General features: G+C 44.1%; 1 protein-coding gene and 1 long non-coding RNA gene across 2 annotated transcripts; one reads left to right on the top strand and one right to left on the bottom strand.

The window, feature by feature from the left end:
• Window positions 1–1,644: 1,644 nt before the first annotated feature.
• On the top strand, window positions 1,645–4,103 carry LOC120665830 (protein LURP-one-related 7-like). Its single transcript, XM_039945511.1, has 3 exons — window positions 1,645–2,335; window positions 3,382–3,594; window positions 3,779–4,103. The coding sequence occupies exons 1-3, from the start codon at window positions 2,111–2,113 to the stop codon at window positions 3,902–3,904; spliced, it is 564 nt and encodes a 187-aa protein (XP_039801445.1). The 5' UTR covers window positions 1,645–2,110; the 3' UTR covers window positions 3,905–4,103.
• A 2,384-nt stretch (window positions 4,104–6,487) lies between these two features.
• LOC120665831 lies at window positions 6,488–8,157 on the bottom strand. Its single transcript, XR_005671366.1, has 2 exons — window positions 7,650–8,157; window positions 6,488–7,354 (listed from the first exon to the last, which is right to left on the bottom strand). It is a non-coding gene; the product is annotated as an uncharacterized LOC120665831 (long non-coding RNA).
• Between the last annotated feature and the right edge of the window lie 11,589 nt (window positions 8,158–19,746).

The raw sequence follows: 19,746 nt of genomic DNA, 5'->3' as shown, positions 1-19,746 counted from the left end.
TCATATTATCATACCAAAGTACCAAACCAGTAGCCAATAATGGAAAGAGAAGAACCAACCTCAAGAGTTACACTATTCTTAATGGCACCAAGAATCTCAAGATCACTTGGCAGAGAAGAAATGTTCTTAGAACCTGAAAATCAAAAAGAAGTTGCAGTGACTTTACTAATCAATTGTACATTCAACATTTGAAATGAACTCAGTTGAAATACGACCTCGTCTAGCTGAAGTTATCCAATCCTTAGCACAGACAAGTGCCTCCACCATATCAGGATCAAGGCGGTAGCGATATGCATATGCATGACACGGCCACTGGCACTAAATGCAGACTCACTATCAACAGTTGACACTTGCATTGCCAAGACATCACGGGCAAGTAGGCAGAGGATAGGATATTCTTCCTTCTGAGATTTCCAATATGCCAAGATATCTAAATCTGTTCTTTTTAGCTTTAGAAGCCCTCAATGGTGGTTCCAATAAGTATTTATCCAGTTCACTTAATTGTCCATCACTTCCATATGAGTCACCTTCAAATAGGACTTATAAAGCTCATCATCTACACTGTCCATGAACTGATCTAAAGGTGACGGTGCTTTACTGCTCTTTGGAGGAGGGGCAACAGACATAGCATTGATGCATATTCCTTAGGACTCCATTAAATTTGTCTAGTTGAGTCAACAGTTCCTCCAGAAGATAAAACTCAGAATCACCATGCCGTGTACTTTTCTTTTTCTTTTTTTTTCTTTTTTTTTGCTTTAGAGGGTATCTGGCTTTTGAGATTATATTTACATCATTATTAGAAAATTGTAAATTATCGAGAATATGATACAATTTCTTGAATAATGTTCATGTTTCGACTGCTTAGGGATCACAACGGTATGCGTAACTGTGGATAGAGTAAATACCTTTCCACGGTAATATCCGAAAGGTCAAGTTTACCCATATATGCAAAGGCTATTGGGTAAAATTCCCCCATCGGGTCTATTCATAAGAGCACAAATAACAGGTGATTCTAATGATATAAATAAATTTAGTTCGAATATATACCATCCATACAAGTCAATGCAAACCTTTATAATTCAAGCCTTTATAGTTCAAAGATCTAAACACTCCGTCCAACAATATTTATTCTTATATTTGGGTCTACTTTATTTTTATATGACAAGCAACAAGCAATGACAAGGTACACCGCTACAAAATAATTAAGCAAAACCTCACTTCTCATTTACCGCTCACACAATCTCATCACATAAGCGTTCGACGAGGACATATAAGCTATCCTGGAATTCTATTTTCATGCGCGCGGATGGGATCCATGCACTCGTCTCATAGGGTGATGAATAGACGCCCCTAAACCCTCTAACAGGATGTTTGGATGGTTGGGTCTTATTATTGTAGCAGCTGATTCAATAGTGTTTTGTGAGAGAATATATTACTGTAGGTGTTATATGAACTTAAGTATCTATAATTCGTCAATACGTATAGGGTATCCTAGCTACAGAGGTAGTGTAGTTACAAAAAGTCAGTCATCCGAACACGGCGTAATCCATCCCCTCCATGCTCAATCCGATAAGAAATTTTGGACAATTTCGCGGTGCTAGGCGAGCTATGCTCAATCCCCTCCACAAGTCATTATCAAATCCACAATTTCGCGGTTCTAGGCGAGCTATGCTGTCGTACTTGGGTTCCAGGAGCCAAATCCGATAAGAAATTTTGGGCAAACTAGCTTCACACAACTTCAGTAGTCCGGACAAGTTTTTGATCAAGCATAAAAAAGTTCTTGATCAGATAGCAGCAATTGCAGCGGATTCTATTCTCAACGGTCCACGGAAGCCCAAGATGGAGAAGCAGGTTCGTACGCATCGTGTCCGGATGGAGGAAGAATCAACGGCGGTCGCTGTCCGCGTCAGCCCGAGAAACGAAGAAGCCCAAACGCAACCTTGCAACCGCCGGCCGCCACCGCTGCGCCAAATCAATCAACCAACTCTGATTCATCCGCCTTCCTCTTCGTTCCTACCTCCACCGAAACCACATCCACCTGGCCGAGCCTTTCCCCCAAGAAAATCCCTCTCTTCCGACTCACCTGATTCTTGCTTCTGGGCTTCTTGATATGGAGCGGCCCGCCGCTTCCGCCCCGCCGCCGGCGCGGGCGCCCGTTTCCGTTGCTTGGTCAGTCGTCCCAGTGGACTTCACGGTCGTCAAGAAGGGGCCCGAGATGGCGATGCACGACGCGACCGGCGGCCTCGCGTTCCGCGTCGCGGGCGGCGCCGCCGGTGGCACGGCTCTCTTCGACGCCGCCGGGGGTGTTATGGTCACCGTCAGGACCAGCGGCCAGGTGATTATCAGCTTCTTGGTTCTTGATTTAGTACTTAGCCTGCTCCATGATTGTGGATAGAGGATATATTGATTGGGTTTCTTGGACCTGTTCTTGGATGAAGCTGTTCAGAAATAGAAAACTTGAATTGGCATATCCAAGGAGTGGTTTATTAAGATGTCCAAGATTGGAACACATCGGAGGAAAACGTGACAGCAGTAATCACTGCTGAAAATTAGTGTGGTGGTTTTCACTTTGCTTGTACTTATGCCTGATTATCTTCAATTGTACTGCAAAGTGTTACTCTTGGTGGAGACTTTATAGATCAATGGGGTTCTGCAGTAGTAGTGTGATGTAACAAATGGGTGATCTTGTGTAAAAAATCGAACATCGGATTTTGCTGAACGAGTGTAGCTTGGAGCCTTGCACATAATCTGACCCAGTTCCCTCCTGAATCTAAGGGGGAAGTTACTCAACCAAGTTTGCAATGTGGATCAGTGCTGAACCTATCTTGAACTTGGGATGCATCTGCAATTGTTAGTGATAGTGTAACAGCCACAAAACCCTAAATTGTACACTTTACTGTTTGAAAAATATGAAGTTTCAGAGCATAAACTGCCATAGAAGACAGATATAAGAAAAAGGGAAACACTTAGTACATCGTGGCAATCCCCAACATATATGGTTTTCTATACAGAGTGTTAATGTGGGACACATGGCAGATTTATTAAAATTGTAATTCATCGTTTCTATCCTTAGATTAGAAGATGATGCTGTTCGGTCATAGAGACCACCTTTTACTTCTCAGTGCTTTGCAATATTACGTTGGTTCCTCATAATGATATATATTTTTTAGATTGAGGAAACTTTATTCCACTGAATATTATAATATATACTTGTAAAGATAATTATAAAGATACCTCACAATAAGAAAAATCTAATGGCATTACTTCTATATGGCCAGTCATGCACTTTTCGCTATGCACGTTCAAAGATTCAGGAAGTTGACTGCATGGACACATGGGCCAATATAGTGCTAAGTATCACATTTCTCCTTATATATTTAGGGCGAGTGGCAAGCATTCAGTGGAAGCAGTTTGGAACAGAGACACATCATTTTCAGTGCAAAAGTTATATCTACTTCTTCAAGTCGAAAGGAGGTACATGTATTCATCCCACCAAGAAGCAGTTTTGAAGATCCAAAACCAAGCTACAGGCTCTTAGGAAGTACATTCCGAAGAGCATGCACAATAATAAAGGGGGACTCCATCGTTGCTCAGGTAATACTGAACAACTGTGTTAACAAGATTCAATAAATGTTCCTTGCAAGAAACTTTAATGTCTATTTTTTCTCGAACATGAACTTGAGTGTTTATGTTAGAAGTATTATTTAAAAAGTTCAGCTTTGAACAAATTTTGTTCTGTCAGCTTATAACAACTATTGTGAATTGTTTCTTTGTGCAGACAAATCTCTTGTATAAACTCAAGAAGACTATATATTCACGGCGTAAGTTCAGAGTGACTATATACCCTGGAAATGATAACATCCTCGTTATGGCAATGATTATGACCTTCTTTGTAGAAAAGTGACTTCAGATAATGCCTACTGTGGTTTGAGAAAATTGATGACAAACTCTGCCACCCCTAAATCATATTCATGTATAGTTTTTCTGATTCTGGATGATTTATTTCTTTTCAATTTTTATGTCACCCGCCATATGCTCTTACTGAACTGAATGCTTTAACCATTTTTATATCACCTGCCATAACCTAAATGTGTGGTTTTTTATTTCTGTTTGGCTAGATATTGCCAAGTAACAATGATGTGGCATTTTGACCATTTCTTTCCACACTTACTACCATGATCAACCAGACTTTCATACTAAACTCGGGTTTTCCCTTCTGGAAAGAATAATAGTCTTTGTTATACAGCACAGCATCCATAGCCATTACTATAGTCCATTACTTGGTTTAACAGTGTTTGATAAAAGTTAGGACTTAGCAAGTGCTCTCGTGGGCTGGTGGCGATTAGAGTGCGCTCTCCTCTCAGTCAGCCAACCTGGGGTTAGAGACTTGCATCCTCTTAATATCAAAGCGGAGGCGGTCAGCCCTTCTTGTCAAGTTTTTTCTTTTCTTTTTTTCTTGTTAAAGTTAGGACTTCACACCTTCACATCTCCGAATCATATAAGACTTTCTGTACTATAGACTGTGAAATTCTGCAACAAGATTAAGTGCCTGCCTCCCAGAAATACCCCAGCTTGTTTGTCCAGTTGCCTGCAGCTATTTCTATGCTCAGGATGTGTGGGTGATATTGAGCAGAAATGCTATTGTGGCCAGTTTCAGATTTCCATGTGAGGACATACGAATGTTCTTAGCCTCTTGAAATGTGCGTGGTCCAGAATGAAATGAAATGAACAGACCAGTCTGTTCACTTGTGCCGTTATTTGCTATGCTTCTGGTTTCTTGCTGTATCTACCTGGACAGCAATGTGCATTGACGGAGTACGCACAATCACCTGAAAGCACAAAATACCAGACTTTTGATTAATTTGGGGTTGTCACTGTCCTGTTGATCTGTCTCAAGATTGCAATATGCTTAACAGTTTCCAACTTTCGATGAAGAAGATATCTTCTTTGTTTGAATAAAATTGCTAGTGAGCATTCATTGTACTTATTTCAGGTTTTCAGTAGCGAGACATCCTTCGATGCTTTCACTGCACTGAACTCCTAACAGCACCAGCTACTGGTAGTAGTTCTTGAAAGAATTCGGGTCCATGCAACCTGCTTATCGGCGGTTGCAGCCCTGCAGGGCATGCGGAGGCAGCCGGCGAAACTGATTGGGGAAACTTAGACAACGATTGCACAAGCTCACACGCACACAAATGTAGCTATCTGGTTGGCAATTTAGGGAATGTGTTTAAGCTGGTGGGCGGTGGCACAAGTCATAGAACGACAGTGAAGGCGCTGAAACAGCACCCAGCAATCTCCAAGCCTCCAAGGACGCAACAATCCTGTAGCTTTCAGGACAACCCAGCTCAAAGAAGGGCATGGAGAACAATGATCATAATCGAGCCGAGCATGCTCGGGTGGCGTAGCTTTCGCTGCCAAACTTCGGCGGCCGCCATTGATCCCTATCCTCATTGGAGCTCAACCAAGTAGCGGCCGGAGCAGGACGAAGTGTCCACGAAACCGCGGACCTGACCCTGAATTCCTGGCACAATTCCGCTCCTAGGATTCAGACATTTTTAGTTGAGCCACAATGGGGCTGGCACCTGTTCCTTTCGGCGCTGCGCAGAAACGGCACACAAGGATCACGACGTTCGGGATGCGCTCAGAATCAGAAAGTTTTCAGTGGATGATTTTGTCAGCCACCAGAAACCGAGAGCCATGTTGTTCTTCCTCCATGTGGACTTCCACAACGCCAAGAATCTTCTTTGGGGGCGATGCACGTTCCACACGATCAAAAGGGAAATCTCCAAAGCATTTCTGCCCCATGGATATTGATCCATTATTATTAAACAAATCCGGTGCTGCAGATCTTGATGCACCAAAAGGTAGATTTCGCCCGGGAGATTTGGTGAGGTCTGCCTGGCCACTTTGGCTCAAGCAACATGGCGCAGTTTCCCAGATCTGGAAGCAACCCCGATTGCTGCTGGGGATTTTAGGTCCGGCACAGCGCCATCGGGTACGTGCTGCTGCAGCCGGGTAGACATGATCTGCCACTGTGATAGGGTGCAGGCAGTGGATCCAACAGACATGCTGCAGGAGGACCACACCCTCTGGAGGAGATGGCAATCCATTTCATGGGCATTATTTCACCAGGACCACTGGGGTATTAGTTGGTGTGAGATCCAGAGCAATTAGAGAGGGTCAACAGAGAAGGGATGATGGTGCTGCCACGCACCCATTATTTTCAGGGTATCCTGCCATTCTGGTCCATGGTTGTTGTGGAGGCATGAAATTCAAAAGGCATGCCTCCTAGGGTCAATTTCAAAATGAGATCACCGCGGGACACCTTGAAGTCAATTGATTACACAGAGAAGCGCCTTTATGCTTTATGAAAAAGACTACCACATGTACTACAAATATACAAGGTGCCCTGAAAACAGAACCATGGGGTACGGTATGTGTGGCTACTGGCAGTTGAAAGCACATAGGATTATTTGGCAACACATTGGCTTCAGGATTTGTGCAGTTTTCATTTCTAAGAGCGCAAAAGCGCTTCTGAGCAGAGCATTAGGGGTGTCAATTGGTGACCCTCAGGTGCCTCTTCAACCCTCTATAATTCAAAATTTTATACTAACTTTTCAAAACAAGATCTCAATTTGAAGAATTAATACAATATTTTGAACTAAAGAGGGTTGGAGCTGCACTTAAGGATCACCTTGCACCCCTACAGAGCATCCAAAAGTAGACTTCCGGAGTTTATCTGACCCCGCTGAAATGTGCATGCATGTATGGACAATCATGTTGTACTGTTGAAATTCAGATAAGTGCTGCGAACTGCTCAAAGCTTTGCATCTTTGATCGCCTTTGCCATGCACCCTGCCTCCTCTGAAGATGAAGACTATGACATCAATGTTCAGTGTTGGGAAACCACTCCTTTCAGCTAAGATAGAAGCAATGGCAACGCAGGATATCAGCAGGATGATTACTTCCACTTTTTCTGCAATGATGTACTATTCATGGAGGGAAGGATAGCAACGGCACCGTGATTGTTCCTTTCACAGATACTGTTGTTTGTACGGCAGAAACGCATAGGATATATGTCATGTTGTGCGCGTTCCCGTCAGCTCGTTGATGCTGACACCATATCGATCAACGATAAAATGAGGCTCCTGATATCTGAGACAGGCGAACGGGAGAGTCCAACGCCATGCCATTCGCAAGCAATTCAACCGAGCATGACTAAATTTTGAGAGCAATCATACCATTCCAGCCGACAATACCCCCCCCCCCCCCCAAATCTAAATATGTACAAATTTCACATAGTTGAGATCGGCATGGAAGAAGCATATTCCGGTGATCGCCTGCATTTTCGCTGCAAAAACGACACCATGACATTTCAGTCGGGGCATTGCTGAGGATAAATTCAAATCAAATCAAACCAAATCCATTCTAATCCAAAATCCAAAAGTTAATTTCAAGAGAACAACTGAAGATGAAGCAAAAAGCCAAAAGAGTAGTCCGGACTGAAGTGTACAGCTTGGTCCTCCCTTGAGAGAACACTGATGAATTCTTGAGTAAAGATAAAATAAAAATGGCACCGGAACACTATAGGGTCGCCGAGATTAAGCAATAAAGAGGAAATTATAGATGAAATGAAAGAGACATACAAGAACATCGAAGATACGAGCATGGATCTTAGCTTGCAAAGTGAGAACCGCTGATGGGAGGAATCGCCGTCTGCACCTCACTCCGGTGATGAGGCTTATTACCACCTGGCGAGCTGAGGCATGCCGAGACAGTTTGTGCTCGGTGGAGAAGATGGGCACATGAAGAACCATCCATCCATGGATCCATGCATCCATCCATAAAGGTTGATGAGCAGCCAGGAGGAGGAGGAGCATGGATCGGCATTGGATGGTAATGCACGTGCCCTGCTTCTCCACCATGCACAGCCACCGTCTATCTCTCTCTCTCTCTTTCTTATCTATCTCCATGGCGAGGAGGGAGCCAAAACCTGGCAGCTGGCTGCCGCAAGCTCGGAATGGAAATGGATTCCACCCCCCTGCTTGTTTTTTATAGGCCAGCTGAGGGTTTGTTGTACTCTCCGATCCCGTGGGTGCTACTAGAAGGCCGGAATTGAACCTCTCCCTCTCCGTCCGTCTCTGCCTAGCTAGTGGCTGGGCTGGCCTGCCTGATGCCACAGGAGTAGCTATTGATACGCATACCCAAGGCCAGCCGCTCACTTCACTGTAGCTGCGAGGGTGGTTGTGTGCTTGATGCGGTAGTACTAGTATTAACTTATTGCTAAGAGCGCCGCGGACTGTAGGTGTCGGACCGCTATGTCAAATCAGAATCATCATCAGTGCCGCGGACTGTAGGTGTCGGACCGCATGTCAAATCAGAATCATCATCAGTGCAATTGCTCGCATCTGCATTTTCCCCGACAACAGTCTGCTACTCCCGCTCCTATATTATCGTCAGAACAACCCACACGGTGTCGTCAGAGAACCGAAAATTGGGTCGCTGCTTTGTTTGGAAAGTAATATAGCTTTGAAAAGTCCAATAATGTAAAACAGGAAGTGGAATGTTAATTGTTCGAGGACGGCGCCGCCGGCCGCTCTCGCATGGAAGTAGCAGCTGTAGATGATTTTGCACAACCAAACTAGGTACCTCATCCCGAAAAGAAAGTTGTTTTGGATAAGATTTGAATCAAACATTGAAAATATGAATCACAAATAACTTTTAAGTGGTCGAGTTTCAAAATACAAAAAACTATATAAATAGATTTATTTTGAAAAAAATACTTTTATAAAAATATAAATATATCACTTTACGATAAATATTTTTATAAAAATAAGAAGTCAAAGTTAAGATTTGGAAATCGTGTCGCTTTCCAAAATGACTTTCTTTTCAAGTATGGAGGGAGTATGTATGTGTGTTTGGAATTAAGCTATATACTCCCTCAGTCCTGAAAAGTAGGGCATCATGGGTTTTTACAGACAAATTATGGTGGCAGAAAAAGATGCATGTACCCTTTATCAGTGCATTGTTTAGTTAACCAATTGATTAGTTTTTAGTGTCCGCACCAAAACCAAGGAGCCTAGCATGCCTCTTTTCACTACTAGAAAACACGCCATGGGAACCGGTTGGAAACACCCTTCGGCACCGGTTTTCCAACCAGTTCCCCCAAACCGAGACCAATGGCGTTTCCCTAAGACCCCGGGTATTTAACCCGGTGCCTTAGGCTTCCATTGGCACCGGTTGGAAAGACCAACCGGTGCCAAAGCAGATGTCACGCTGACGCAAGGTGGCAGCCCCTTGTGCCAATGACCTTTTCTCTTTTTTTTCCTGTATTCCAGTTTTGTTTGTTTTATTTATTACTATTTATTCTTTTACAATTGCTAAACGCACTCGTGCTCTATTGTAGTATACGTTCATTGGTCGTACGTACGTGTTCATTTTCAAAGAATATCTGAAACTAACTAAAAGTGAAATGCGAGCATATAATTAAGCTAATTAGATGAACTAATATATTTACAAATATACAAACATCAAGACATCAAGTTTAGAAATATTTACAAATGTACAAGTCATGTTTGTAGTCGAACTACTGGTCCCCTCAGGAGGTCGATGGAAGTCCTCTATCGGCGTTGATCCGATCAGTAGAGTAACATTCATCCCCCATTTGAGACATCTATTATTTAGGAAAAAAGGATTAACATCATGTGCGTTAGTACAATTATGAAAATATACTAGTGAACGGTTTGGACGTACTCTCGTGTCTTCATCAGTAGTCTTCCCGCATGGAGTCATGATGTGCAAGTCGCATACGTAGTACCCGCACCAATCAGTTTCTTGTTGTTGTCTTGCACACTTAGGGAGAAACAAATAAATTAATCAATTTAGAACTATTTGTGATTATATACTTAACTAGACAAATCTTTATGAATCAACATTCCGGATAATCCATATTAACGTTTAGTTCGGGTCTCCATTGACCACGCCCTTTGTTATTTTTCACAAATTTTTTTCCAAACCCTGCGCTCAAAGTTAAGTTTGATATTCAGGAATTGTTATTAATAGAAAAATGATTTGATTGTGCAAACTGAACTTACCTGTTCAAGGGGTCTAGGATATATTGGATTGCGGACTTTAGATTTCTCATTGAGTCAAAGACTATAAGATTGCCGGTCTCTAAGGAAAGTATGAGTAAAATCCAATGATAACTGCAGATATAAATAGGATATATACATACATGCATTAGACGACTTAGTATTTATTTAGTAATATAACAGAGGATTGAGTCGACCAAGGCTTACCCAAAGTTGTATGGTATGAATATATAGGATTTGTAATTTTGTCTAGTCAACGAATCGTACATGTTTTGGCACGTTTCCTTGTAATTTTTGTTGAGCACTTTCTGGTTGACTAGCAAAGGAGACATGAAGCCGATCTGATGCACATCCATGTTTTCGGCTTCTTTGGGTCTCCTGTCTAAATGATACAATAGAAATTTTATAATGCACATATATAATTATTTTCTTGTCAACAAAAAGTATTAATGTAGAGGTAAGTGATAATTATAAAACCCAAATGGTGATGATAGAGGCGTCGAGGGCTTGTCGATGGTAAATGTGATATAAATTTTCTAAGTACACCCAGAAGTCGTCCTCACCGCTGAAGAAATCATGGTCACGATACTTGACTCCAAACATTTTCCCTTCGTCATTCGACATTCGCAGGTACCATCTATGCAAATTGAACATCTGCGTGCCTAGACTTTTCTCCTATTCCTCAGTGACAAAAGGTTTTCCATGCTGGAATGGAGTAAGAATCGGAGCAACAGGGATTTCCGCCTCCACTTGCCCCGTTGCCTCCTCTAGCATTAATCCAGTTTCAGAAAGAAATATCGCGGCCTATAGGTCCGCCTGGAGTTGTACGTCCGTTGGGTGTAGGAGTGGCAACCCTGGCACCCGGAGGGGCTCGAGTTATTTTTGTTGTGTGCCAAGCTGAGGAATGGTCTTGCCACATTTTTTCTTCAGATTTCTCACCTTGTGTGCCTTTATCAGAGTACGATCATAGTCCGAGGGTAAGCTTTTCGGTTTTGGTGGGTTGTCTAGGTTTGCGAGAAGCTTTTTCCCTAGTTCTAGAGCTACCTTTTCGCTCGGCGGGAGGACTTTAGGCTTCAATTGTTCTTTTATATATCGAGCAGTCTCCTCTTCCAACTCCTCAGCGGTTTTCTTGTAGGTTAATTTTCTTTCGACCGTTTTCTGCTTCTTCTTTGAGGGTCTAGCCGCTGGGAGGGATGCTATCTTTTTATTTCCTTTTTTCTGGTGCAGGAGGAGTTGGAGTACTCGTGGCCCTTTGCGCCGGCGGAGACGGTGGTGAAGGAGGTGGTTGTGGGGACGGCGGTGAGGGAGGCTGCGGAGACGGGCGATCGGTTTGCACGGGAGCCATTGTGCTTGCAGTAAGTTTGATGTCGGCCTTGCGCCATAGAACGACCCCGAGCAGTGCGTCTCCCAATGTCTTCTCTCCATCCCCTCCAACGAAGTCGAGCTCAAGATCCTCATTGTTTCCAACTATCTACTCGACTGTGATGGAGGTGTAGCTAGGGGGTATCTACCTTCCATGAATTGTAGTAGAAGGATTCAGGGGCAGGGCTAACCCGTATGCGACATGAATGGATATATTTCTTGCTCGCACATGAAGCTCGCACGGTGTCAGCATGGTGACATCATCCACTGGATACCTCTGGTCATCTACCACCGTTGGCTCAATCTGGGGTTGTTGTTCCGCTTGTACGTCAGGCGTCGCCGTGGATGCACAGCTGCTGCGTCGCTAAGAGGCCGGTCTTATCACAACATCCGGGTGCGACCCAGCAGTGGCCCTTTGGCTCAGAGCTAGCTGCACTGCCTCACTGACCCTGGCGTCCATCTGAGATTCCAAGGATGCATACTTCCTATTCATCTCTTCTTGTATGGTACGAAATTTCTCTTCCTGTTCGGCTTTGCTCTTTCGGTGAGTCTTGTAAGAGGAATCTCCGGCCCAAGCAACTTTCTATGGGACCACGCCGATGCCGCAGGCTCGTCTAGGGTGTTCCAGATTCTTTAATGCCCTTGTCAGCTCATCATTCTCCCTTTGAGGCTGGAATGTTCTTTGTTGGGTCTCATCTATTGCAGCGACTAGATCGCGGGACACTTCTTGCATATGCTCGAGCATGACCAAACTTCAATCCAACTGGTTTAGTGTCACGCCATTAGCAAATAACCACCACTTGGATCTATCCAACCAATCCCAAGTCGTCGGCCTGATGCCTCTATCCATAAGGTCCTGCTCCATCTTCTGCCATTTTTTAACTGACTTCTTGTACCTGGCAGCCCCAAGGTGGTGGCTGTACTTCTTATTTGCTGCATTCACCTTGGCCTGTTCGGATTTTTTTTGGGCTTCCTCTGATAGTTTGTATTGTTTGAACTCCTCCCAGTATGGTTTAACCTGAGGAAGATCGTCCCAGTTCGGCTCCTTATCCTTCTTGATGTAATTGATGTACAACTTCTTCTTGAAAGTTGCAAAGGCAAGGGCCATCTTTTTCAAGGCACATTTCTTCACAAGTTCTTGGTCAACTCCTTCAGGAAGAGTGAACATATCCTTGAGTTCTGCCCATAGCATTTCCTTCTGATGTTCAGGCGCGGCGTGTTGCTGTTCTTCGGGTTTGCTCGTTTTCCATAGTCTTGTGGTGATTGGAATTCTTGCCTGAACAATAACCCCACATTGGTTGACAAATTTTGTGCTAGCAGCCTCTGGAGCACTTGGACAGCCCTCTGCGTCCACTTCTGTGATGACCTATCTTCCCTCCATTTTCTTGGTTGGCCGGCGTCTCCCTTTTGACTGGCTCAACGAAGTCGATGCGGAGGTCGACTAAATTACAGAAAAGATATGTTAATCGCAAAACTAATCTACCGAAGTCACCATGCATATAGTTTTAAGATTCGTACTGGAACATGCTGCTGTTGATTGGGCGGCGGCGCAAAGTCATCATCTTCTTCATCGGCATCTCCAGACATATTCAGGAACGAATGAGCTGTCCGAGCATCTTCTTTAGCGATTGGCTGGGTGGTGTTGGCCCTCGTATCTTTGTTTATTGCATCCAACATGTATTGCTTGGCGACCTCGTCATCACCGAAGGGGTCCATCCTTAATTGAAACCGTAAAAATGTGTTAGAGTATGTGTCCATCCTTGAATGAAGTAGGAGAATTCAATTCTTTGAATGAATATGCGTGTTTGAGAGAGAGAGTGTGTGTATGTTAGAGAGACTGAGAAAGAGAGAGAATTAGTGAGTGTGAGTGTGAGTCAGTGTGTGTGTGGGTGTGTGTGTCTGTGTGTTTGTGTGTTAGTGGGATAGAGAAAGAGAGGGAGAGAGAGTTAGTGTGTGTGTGAGTCAGTGTGTGAGTCAGTGTGTGTATGGGTGTGTGTGTCTGTGTGTTTGTGTGTTAGTGAGATAGAGAAAGAGAGAGAGAGTTAGTGTGTGTGTGTGAGTTAGTGTGTGAGTGTGTGTGAGTGAGAGTGTGTGTGTGTCAAGGGTCGAGGGTCGATACTTTATATAAATGTGTTAGAGTGTGTTTGGGTGTGTTTGTGTGTGTGTGAGTGTGTGTGTCGAGGGTCGAGGTCGAGAGTCGAGGGATGGGGTTGAGAGTCGGGGTCGTGGGTCGAGGTCGAGAGTCGAGGGACGGCGAATGCGTCAGTTTTATATGCTTAGCCGCAATCATATACGTGCCAGGATCAAGTCACACGTATATACAACAGAATGAATAGTATATCACAACACATATCACGTAAAAGATATAATAAAGCGAGTACGAATGTTATTTATTACATAAATGACAAATGTCTGATACAGAGTATGCAGAAGCGTAAAACATGTATGAAACTCGGAAGCTGGACGCCACAGGGACATCGACTGGGAGACTACCGCATGGAAGTCCTCGTACTCCTGGTAGCTCTGGGTGAACTCCTCCGCGTCGCCGGAAACTGAGCAACAGTAGAGTATCCCCAAAGAGAACAAGAGGAAAAGAGTAGAGGAGGCAACCAAAACTGAGCTAAAGCTATTCTACCCGTTACAACGATCGTGTGGACAAAAAGAACACCTAAAACGGAGCTAGAACGTGAAAACTAGAGCTAAAACTAGGTCTAGGGACTAAATTGTGAGAAAAACTAAGGTTCCAGGGGCTTCTGCGCAAAAACCAGGGACTAAAATGTAATTAAACCTTCGATCAAGGGTTTAACGTGCAAAAAGACAGGGGCTGGACGGCGGGTCCTATTTTTAAAAAGGTCAGGGGCCTAAACTTAAAAACTAGGCTGATCTGGAATTATTTTTGAACTATGCTGGACTGCGGGTTGATTTCTAATAAACAGAGGGGCTCTTTAGCAAAACTGCCTGGGCTGACCGGTACGCGGCCGGGTCAAACGGCTCTGGGCCGTTGGATCGCGATCGTGCGATCCCAAGCGAAGGGGTACGCGGGATCTAATCTGGGCCGCGTGTCCCGGATTGGGCGGCCAGGGTTGGTTGGGCGCGCGGGGCGGCGGCGATACGATGCTGATGAGCTATCCCGCGGCGGCGCTGGGCAAACTTCGCCGGACTTGGCTAAATCCGATGCTCAGGGGTACAATTCGACCCGAGTTTTGGTCAGGGGTCGTGTACGCGACATGTGTAACCCTCCTAGGGCAACAGCGGGGTTCTGCAGGGGTCGGAGCGTGGTGCGCAGCAGCGGAGGCGGCGCTGCGGTGGCGGATCTTGCCGGCGCAAGCGGTTGGGCGACGCCAGTGCTCGGGTCTGGGCGTAACCGGGTCAGTGAGCATGTGCAAGGTTAGCGCGGGCCAAAAAAAGGGCCGCGCGTGGCTGTGCTGTGCTGTAGTGAGGTCCGCCACAGCGGATCCGCGGTGGGTGCGGCGGCGAGGCTCCGACGTCCAGTGTTCTGGCCCCTGGGGCTTGCTACAGGCTACGAAAGCTGGCCTAAAAGGAAGAGGAGAGGGAGGTGAGGTTCACCGAGGCTCAACACGGAAGATGGCATGGTGCAGAGGGGTCGACGGCGATGTCCGGCGGCGAGGGCGGCGCGGTGCTCGTGGACGGGGCTGCAGGAGTACACCTCCGGGTTCCTGGACTCCACGGGTCGACGCACAAGGCTCCTGTGAAGCCGAGGGGGGGTCAGCGTGGCCGGAGCGGCACTAGCGACAACGATGCGAGGGCGCGCGGCGGCGGTCGACTGGAGGAGGCGATGAGCAGTGGAGAATTGGGAGGAAGAAGCAGAGGAGACGGATTTATACCCCAGACCAAAGGTACCGGGTAAAAAACACAACCGGTACCTATGTAATCCTTAGGTACCGGTTGTTGACCCTCCCGGTACCCTTGGCAAGCCTAAGGTACCGGTTCTTGGCACACCCGGTGCCTTAGGCCCCAACGGGCAGGAAATGAAAATCACCTATGGTACCGGGTCGACTTCTGGAACCGGTACCTTAGACCTTTTGAAGTTAACTTTTCTGTCTACTTTGACCGAATTTTAATGGAATTCTTCAGTATCTCAATGGTAACACGATGTAATTTGGGCTCCGCGGCCACAGTTCGACTCCTGCACGACGCCCCACTTTTTTTTTACCCAAATAGGCCGCTAAGGTACCAGTAGGATTTTTCAACCGGTACAAATGGTTCTCTTTTCTTTTCGTCTTTCTTTTTCTCTTATCATTGCCTAACAAATCATTTAGGTGCATACCTAATTATTTTAATTACATAATAAATCATAATAAATCAAATAATTGCATAATAAATCATTTAAATGCACAATAATTTTAATTACTACATAATAAATCATTTAGGTGCATAACTAATTATTTTAATTGCATAATAAATCAAATAATTGCATAATAAATCATTTAAATGCACAATAATTCTAATTACTACATGATAAATCATTTAGGTGCATAACTAATCATTTTAATTGCATAATAAATCATAATAAATCAAATAATTGCATAATAAATCATTTAATTGCCCAATAAATCAATTCATTGCATAAGAAATCTGATAATGTTCACAAAAAATATTACAAGACATAATCATTCAACTATGGGAATATTAACGATGGTTCACTTTACAATCGTCCCTTCATTATGATCATAACGTGTGTACAGAGCCTCCTCTTTGGCTAAAAGAATACTTGTGTCAATCTCCACTGCGAACGGAGTCATATCTTCAACCTTATTGTATTCTTCTTCATCTGTGAAATCGTCGACTCCCATAATTTTCCTATTTCCTGCCAGAACAATATGGCGCTTTGGCAAATCTCCGGCACCTACAAAACTTGATTTATTCCTGGACTTGTCCTTTTCTCGGTTTGCTAGATATGTCCTGCACATAGAAAACTTGAGTGACATCTTTAGCTAGGACGAATGGTTCGTCTCGATAGCCAAGCTCTTTGAGGTCTACCGTTGTCATTCCGTACTCATCGATATCGACACCTTTTCCTATGAGTTTAACCCATTGACAACGAAATAGAGGTATCTTCAACGGCCCATAGTCGAGTTCCCAGATCACTTCAATGTAACCAAAATATGAGTTTGTTTGGCCACTAGAGTCGGTGGCATCTATACGGACACCACTATTTTGATTGGTGCTCTTGTTATCTTGGGCTCTTGTATAAAATGTGTAACCATTAATTTCATATCCTTGGTACATTAGGATTGAATTTGCCGGACCCCTGGCCAGCCAAGCTAGCTGCTCATGAATTTGATCCTTGGCCATGACTTCCTTCTGCAACCAGGTGGCGAATGTATCATTATGATGTTTTGTAATCCATGTCTCAGACTTCAAAGGGTATATGCTTCGCACAATTTGCATGTGCTCCTCCATGTATGGAGCCACCAAGACTGATTGTTGCAGAACTGTGAGATGTGCTTTGCTCAACGTGGCATGATCTATGGCATTTACTGATTTTGTTCCAAGTGTGCCCTTTCCAATCAGCCGCCCCTCATGACGTGATACTAGAATCCCAATTGGGCAGAGTTCTTCCACATAGTCAACACAAAACTCAATGACCTCCTCTGTGACGTAACCCTTCGCAATGCTTCCTTCTGGATGAGCCCGATTACGAACGTATTTCTTTAGGACTGCAAAGTATCGTTCAAAAGGGAACATATTATGAAGGAAAATAGGACCGAGAATACCAATCTCTTTGACCAGGTGAACTATAAGATGCGTCATAATATTGAAGAATGATGGAGGAAATATCATTTCAAGACTGACTAAACTTTGGACAACATCCTCTTGTAGCCTACTTAAACTCGATGGATCAATTGCCTTCTGAGAAATTATGTTGAAAAAGGCGCTTAGTTTTATAATTGTTGCTCGAACATTAGCTGGTAGAATACCTCTAAGTGCAACTAGAATCAATTGCGTCATCAACATGTGACAGTCATGGGACTTTATGTGTGCGAATTTCTTCTCTTTCAAGTTCAGTAGCCTCTTTATATTCGAAGAGTAGCCTGATGGGACCCTGATACTGTTCAAACAGTCAACATACTTTGCTTCTCTTCCTTACTAAGAGTGTAGCACGCAGGACCTAGATAATGACGTCCTTTATCCCTTTTTTCTGGATGTAGGGCGGCTCGTTGTTTCATACATTGAAGATCTTGCCGTGCTTCCAATGTATCATTTGGCTTACCGTAGACACCAAGGAAGCCTAGAAGGTTCACACAAAGATTTTTTGTTAGGTACATCACATCAATTGCGTGGCGGACGTCTAAGACTTCCCAATAAGGTAACTCCCAAAAAATACTCTTCTTCTTCTTCCACATAGGTGCACGTCCGTCATCACTCTGCACTGATCTGCTGCCGGGTCCTTTTCCAAATACTACTTTTATATCTTTCACCATTTCAAACACCATTTTCCCACAACGGTGCCTAGACTTGGTACGATGATCTGCCTTTCCATCGTAGTGAGCATGCCTCCTCCTTAATGGGTGCTTGATCGGAAGAAATCGACGATGATCCATATACACGATCTTCCTACAGTGCTTGAGGTACGTGCTGTCGGTTTCTTCTAAACAATGGGTGTATGCCCTATAACCCTTATTGGATTGTCTGGAGAGGTTACTTAGTGCTGGCCAATTGTTGGTGGTTATGAAAAGCAATGCACGAAGGTTAAAATGATCCTCTGCGTGTGCATCCCACATACGAACACCCTCCTCTTTCCACAACAATAGAAGATCCTCAATCAGTGGTTTCAGATACACATCTATATCGTTACCAGGTTGCTTCGGGCCGGGGATAAGCACCGGCATCATAATGAATTTCCGCTTCATACACAACTAGGGAGGAAGGTTGTATATACAGAGTGTCACAGGCCAGGTACTATGGCCACTGCTCTGCTCACCGAAAGGATTCATGCCATCCGTACTTAAGCCGAACCTTATATTCCTCGCATCATTTGTAAATGTTGGGAATGTTCTGTCCACTTTTCTTCATTGCGACCCATCAGCGGGGTGCCTCAACATATTGTCTTGCTTACGTTCTTCTTTGTGCCATCGCATCAATTTCGCATTCGTTTTGTTCATGAACAAACGTTTCAGACGTGGTATTAGAGGGAAATACCACATCACCTTGGCAGGCACCCTCTTCTTGACACGCATCCCCTCAACGTCGCCTAGATCATCTCGAGGGATCTTATACCGGCATGCGTTGCATACAGGGCATGAATCCAAATTTTCATACTCACCTCGATATAGGATGTAGTCATTAGGACAAATATGTATCTTCTATGCCTCTAATCCTAAAGGATAAACAACTTTTTTGCCTCGTATGTTGTCGCTGGCAAGGTGTTACCCTCAGGGAGTAAGTTTTTTATAAGTTTCAGCAACTCCTCGAATCCCTTGTCAGACAAACCATTTGATGCCTTCCATTGCAACAATTCCAATGTCGTACCCAAATTCTTTTGGTCTTGTTTGCAATCAGGGTACAACAATGTTCTGTAGTCCTCCAACATACGCTTCAGATCTCTCGATTCCTTTTCTGTTTCGCAACCTTCCTCAGTTTCGCGCAGCATCTGACCAAGATCATCTTCTACAACTTATCCTTCAGTATCTTCTTCAGGTTCACCCATTGCAGTGTCATTGAAAAAGACATTATAATTGGCTGCAAAGTCAGGAATCATGTCCTCTTCTTCTACATTATTATCCAGCATAATACCTCTTTCGCCATGCTTGGTCCAAACATAGTAGTTCGGCATGAAACCACTATTGAACAAGTGACTGTGGATGGTTCTTGATAATGAGTAATCCTTCTCATTCTTACAGAATTTGCATGGACAACGAACGAAACCGCCATACTTGTGTTTCTCGGCCGCTTCTATGAATTCATGCACGCCATCAATGAACTCCTTTGAACGCCGGTCGGCCATGTACATTCATTGCCGACTCATCTGGGTCCACAATACATTTATATACATCATTGTAGTGTACAAATAGTTCATTCATACTAATAATTTATAACTAATATTGAATACGCTATTAATAAAACTGAACTACAAAATTATAACGATGCATATGGCCTTCTGACTGCATGACTGTGTAAAAACTTTGTTTTTTATATGGAACTTTATATTTTTGTACAAGAAACGACGCATGTGGCCTTCTGGCCTAGCTGAGCCGCGGGTCTCGAATTGGCGCAGCATGCATCTCGAATGTGGAATCTTGTAAAGTTTTGGAATTTTGAAGGGAAC

The sequence above is a fragment of the Panicum virgatum genome, chromosome 3N, assembly GCF_016808335.1.
Source record: "Panicum virgatum strain AP13 chromosome 3N, P.virgatum_v5, whole genome shotgun sequence".
Lineage (NCBI taxonomy): Eukaryota > Viridiplantae > Streptophyta > Magnoliopsida > Poales > Poaceae > Panicum > Panicum virgatum.
The sequence above is the reverse complement of the archived record's forward strand: the minus strand, read 5'-3'. Positions and strand labels throughout refer to the sequence as shown.

Excerpts from the sequence above, each read along its gene's own strand:
- LOC120665830 (XM_039945511.1), top strand. The coding sequence starts at position 2,111 with ATGGAGCGGCCCGCCGCTTCCGCCCCGCCGCCGGCGCGGGCGCCCGTT. Across the intron at positions 2,336-3,381 it reads CCGTCAGGACCAGCGGCCAG|GGCGAGTGGCAAGCATTCAG; the intron begins GTGATTATCAGC and ends TTATATATTTAG. Across the intron at positions 3,595-3,778 it reads GGGACTCCATCGTTGCTCAG|ACAAATCTCTTGTATAAACT; the intron begins GTAATACTGAAC and ends TTCTTTGTGCAG.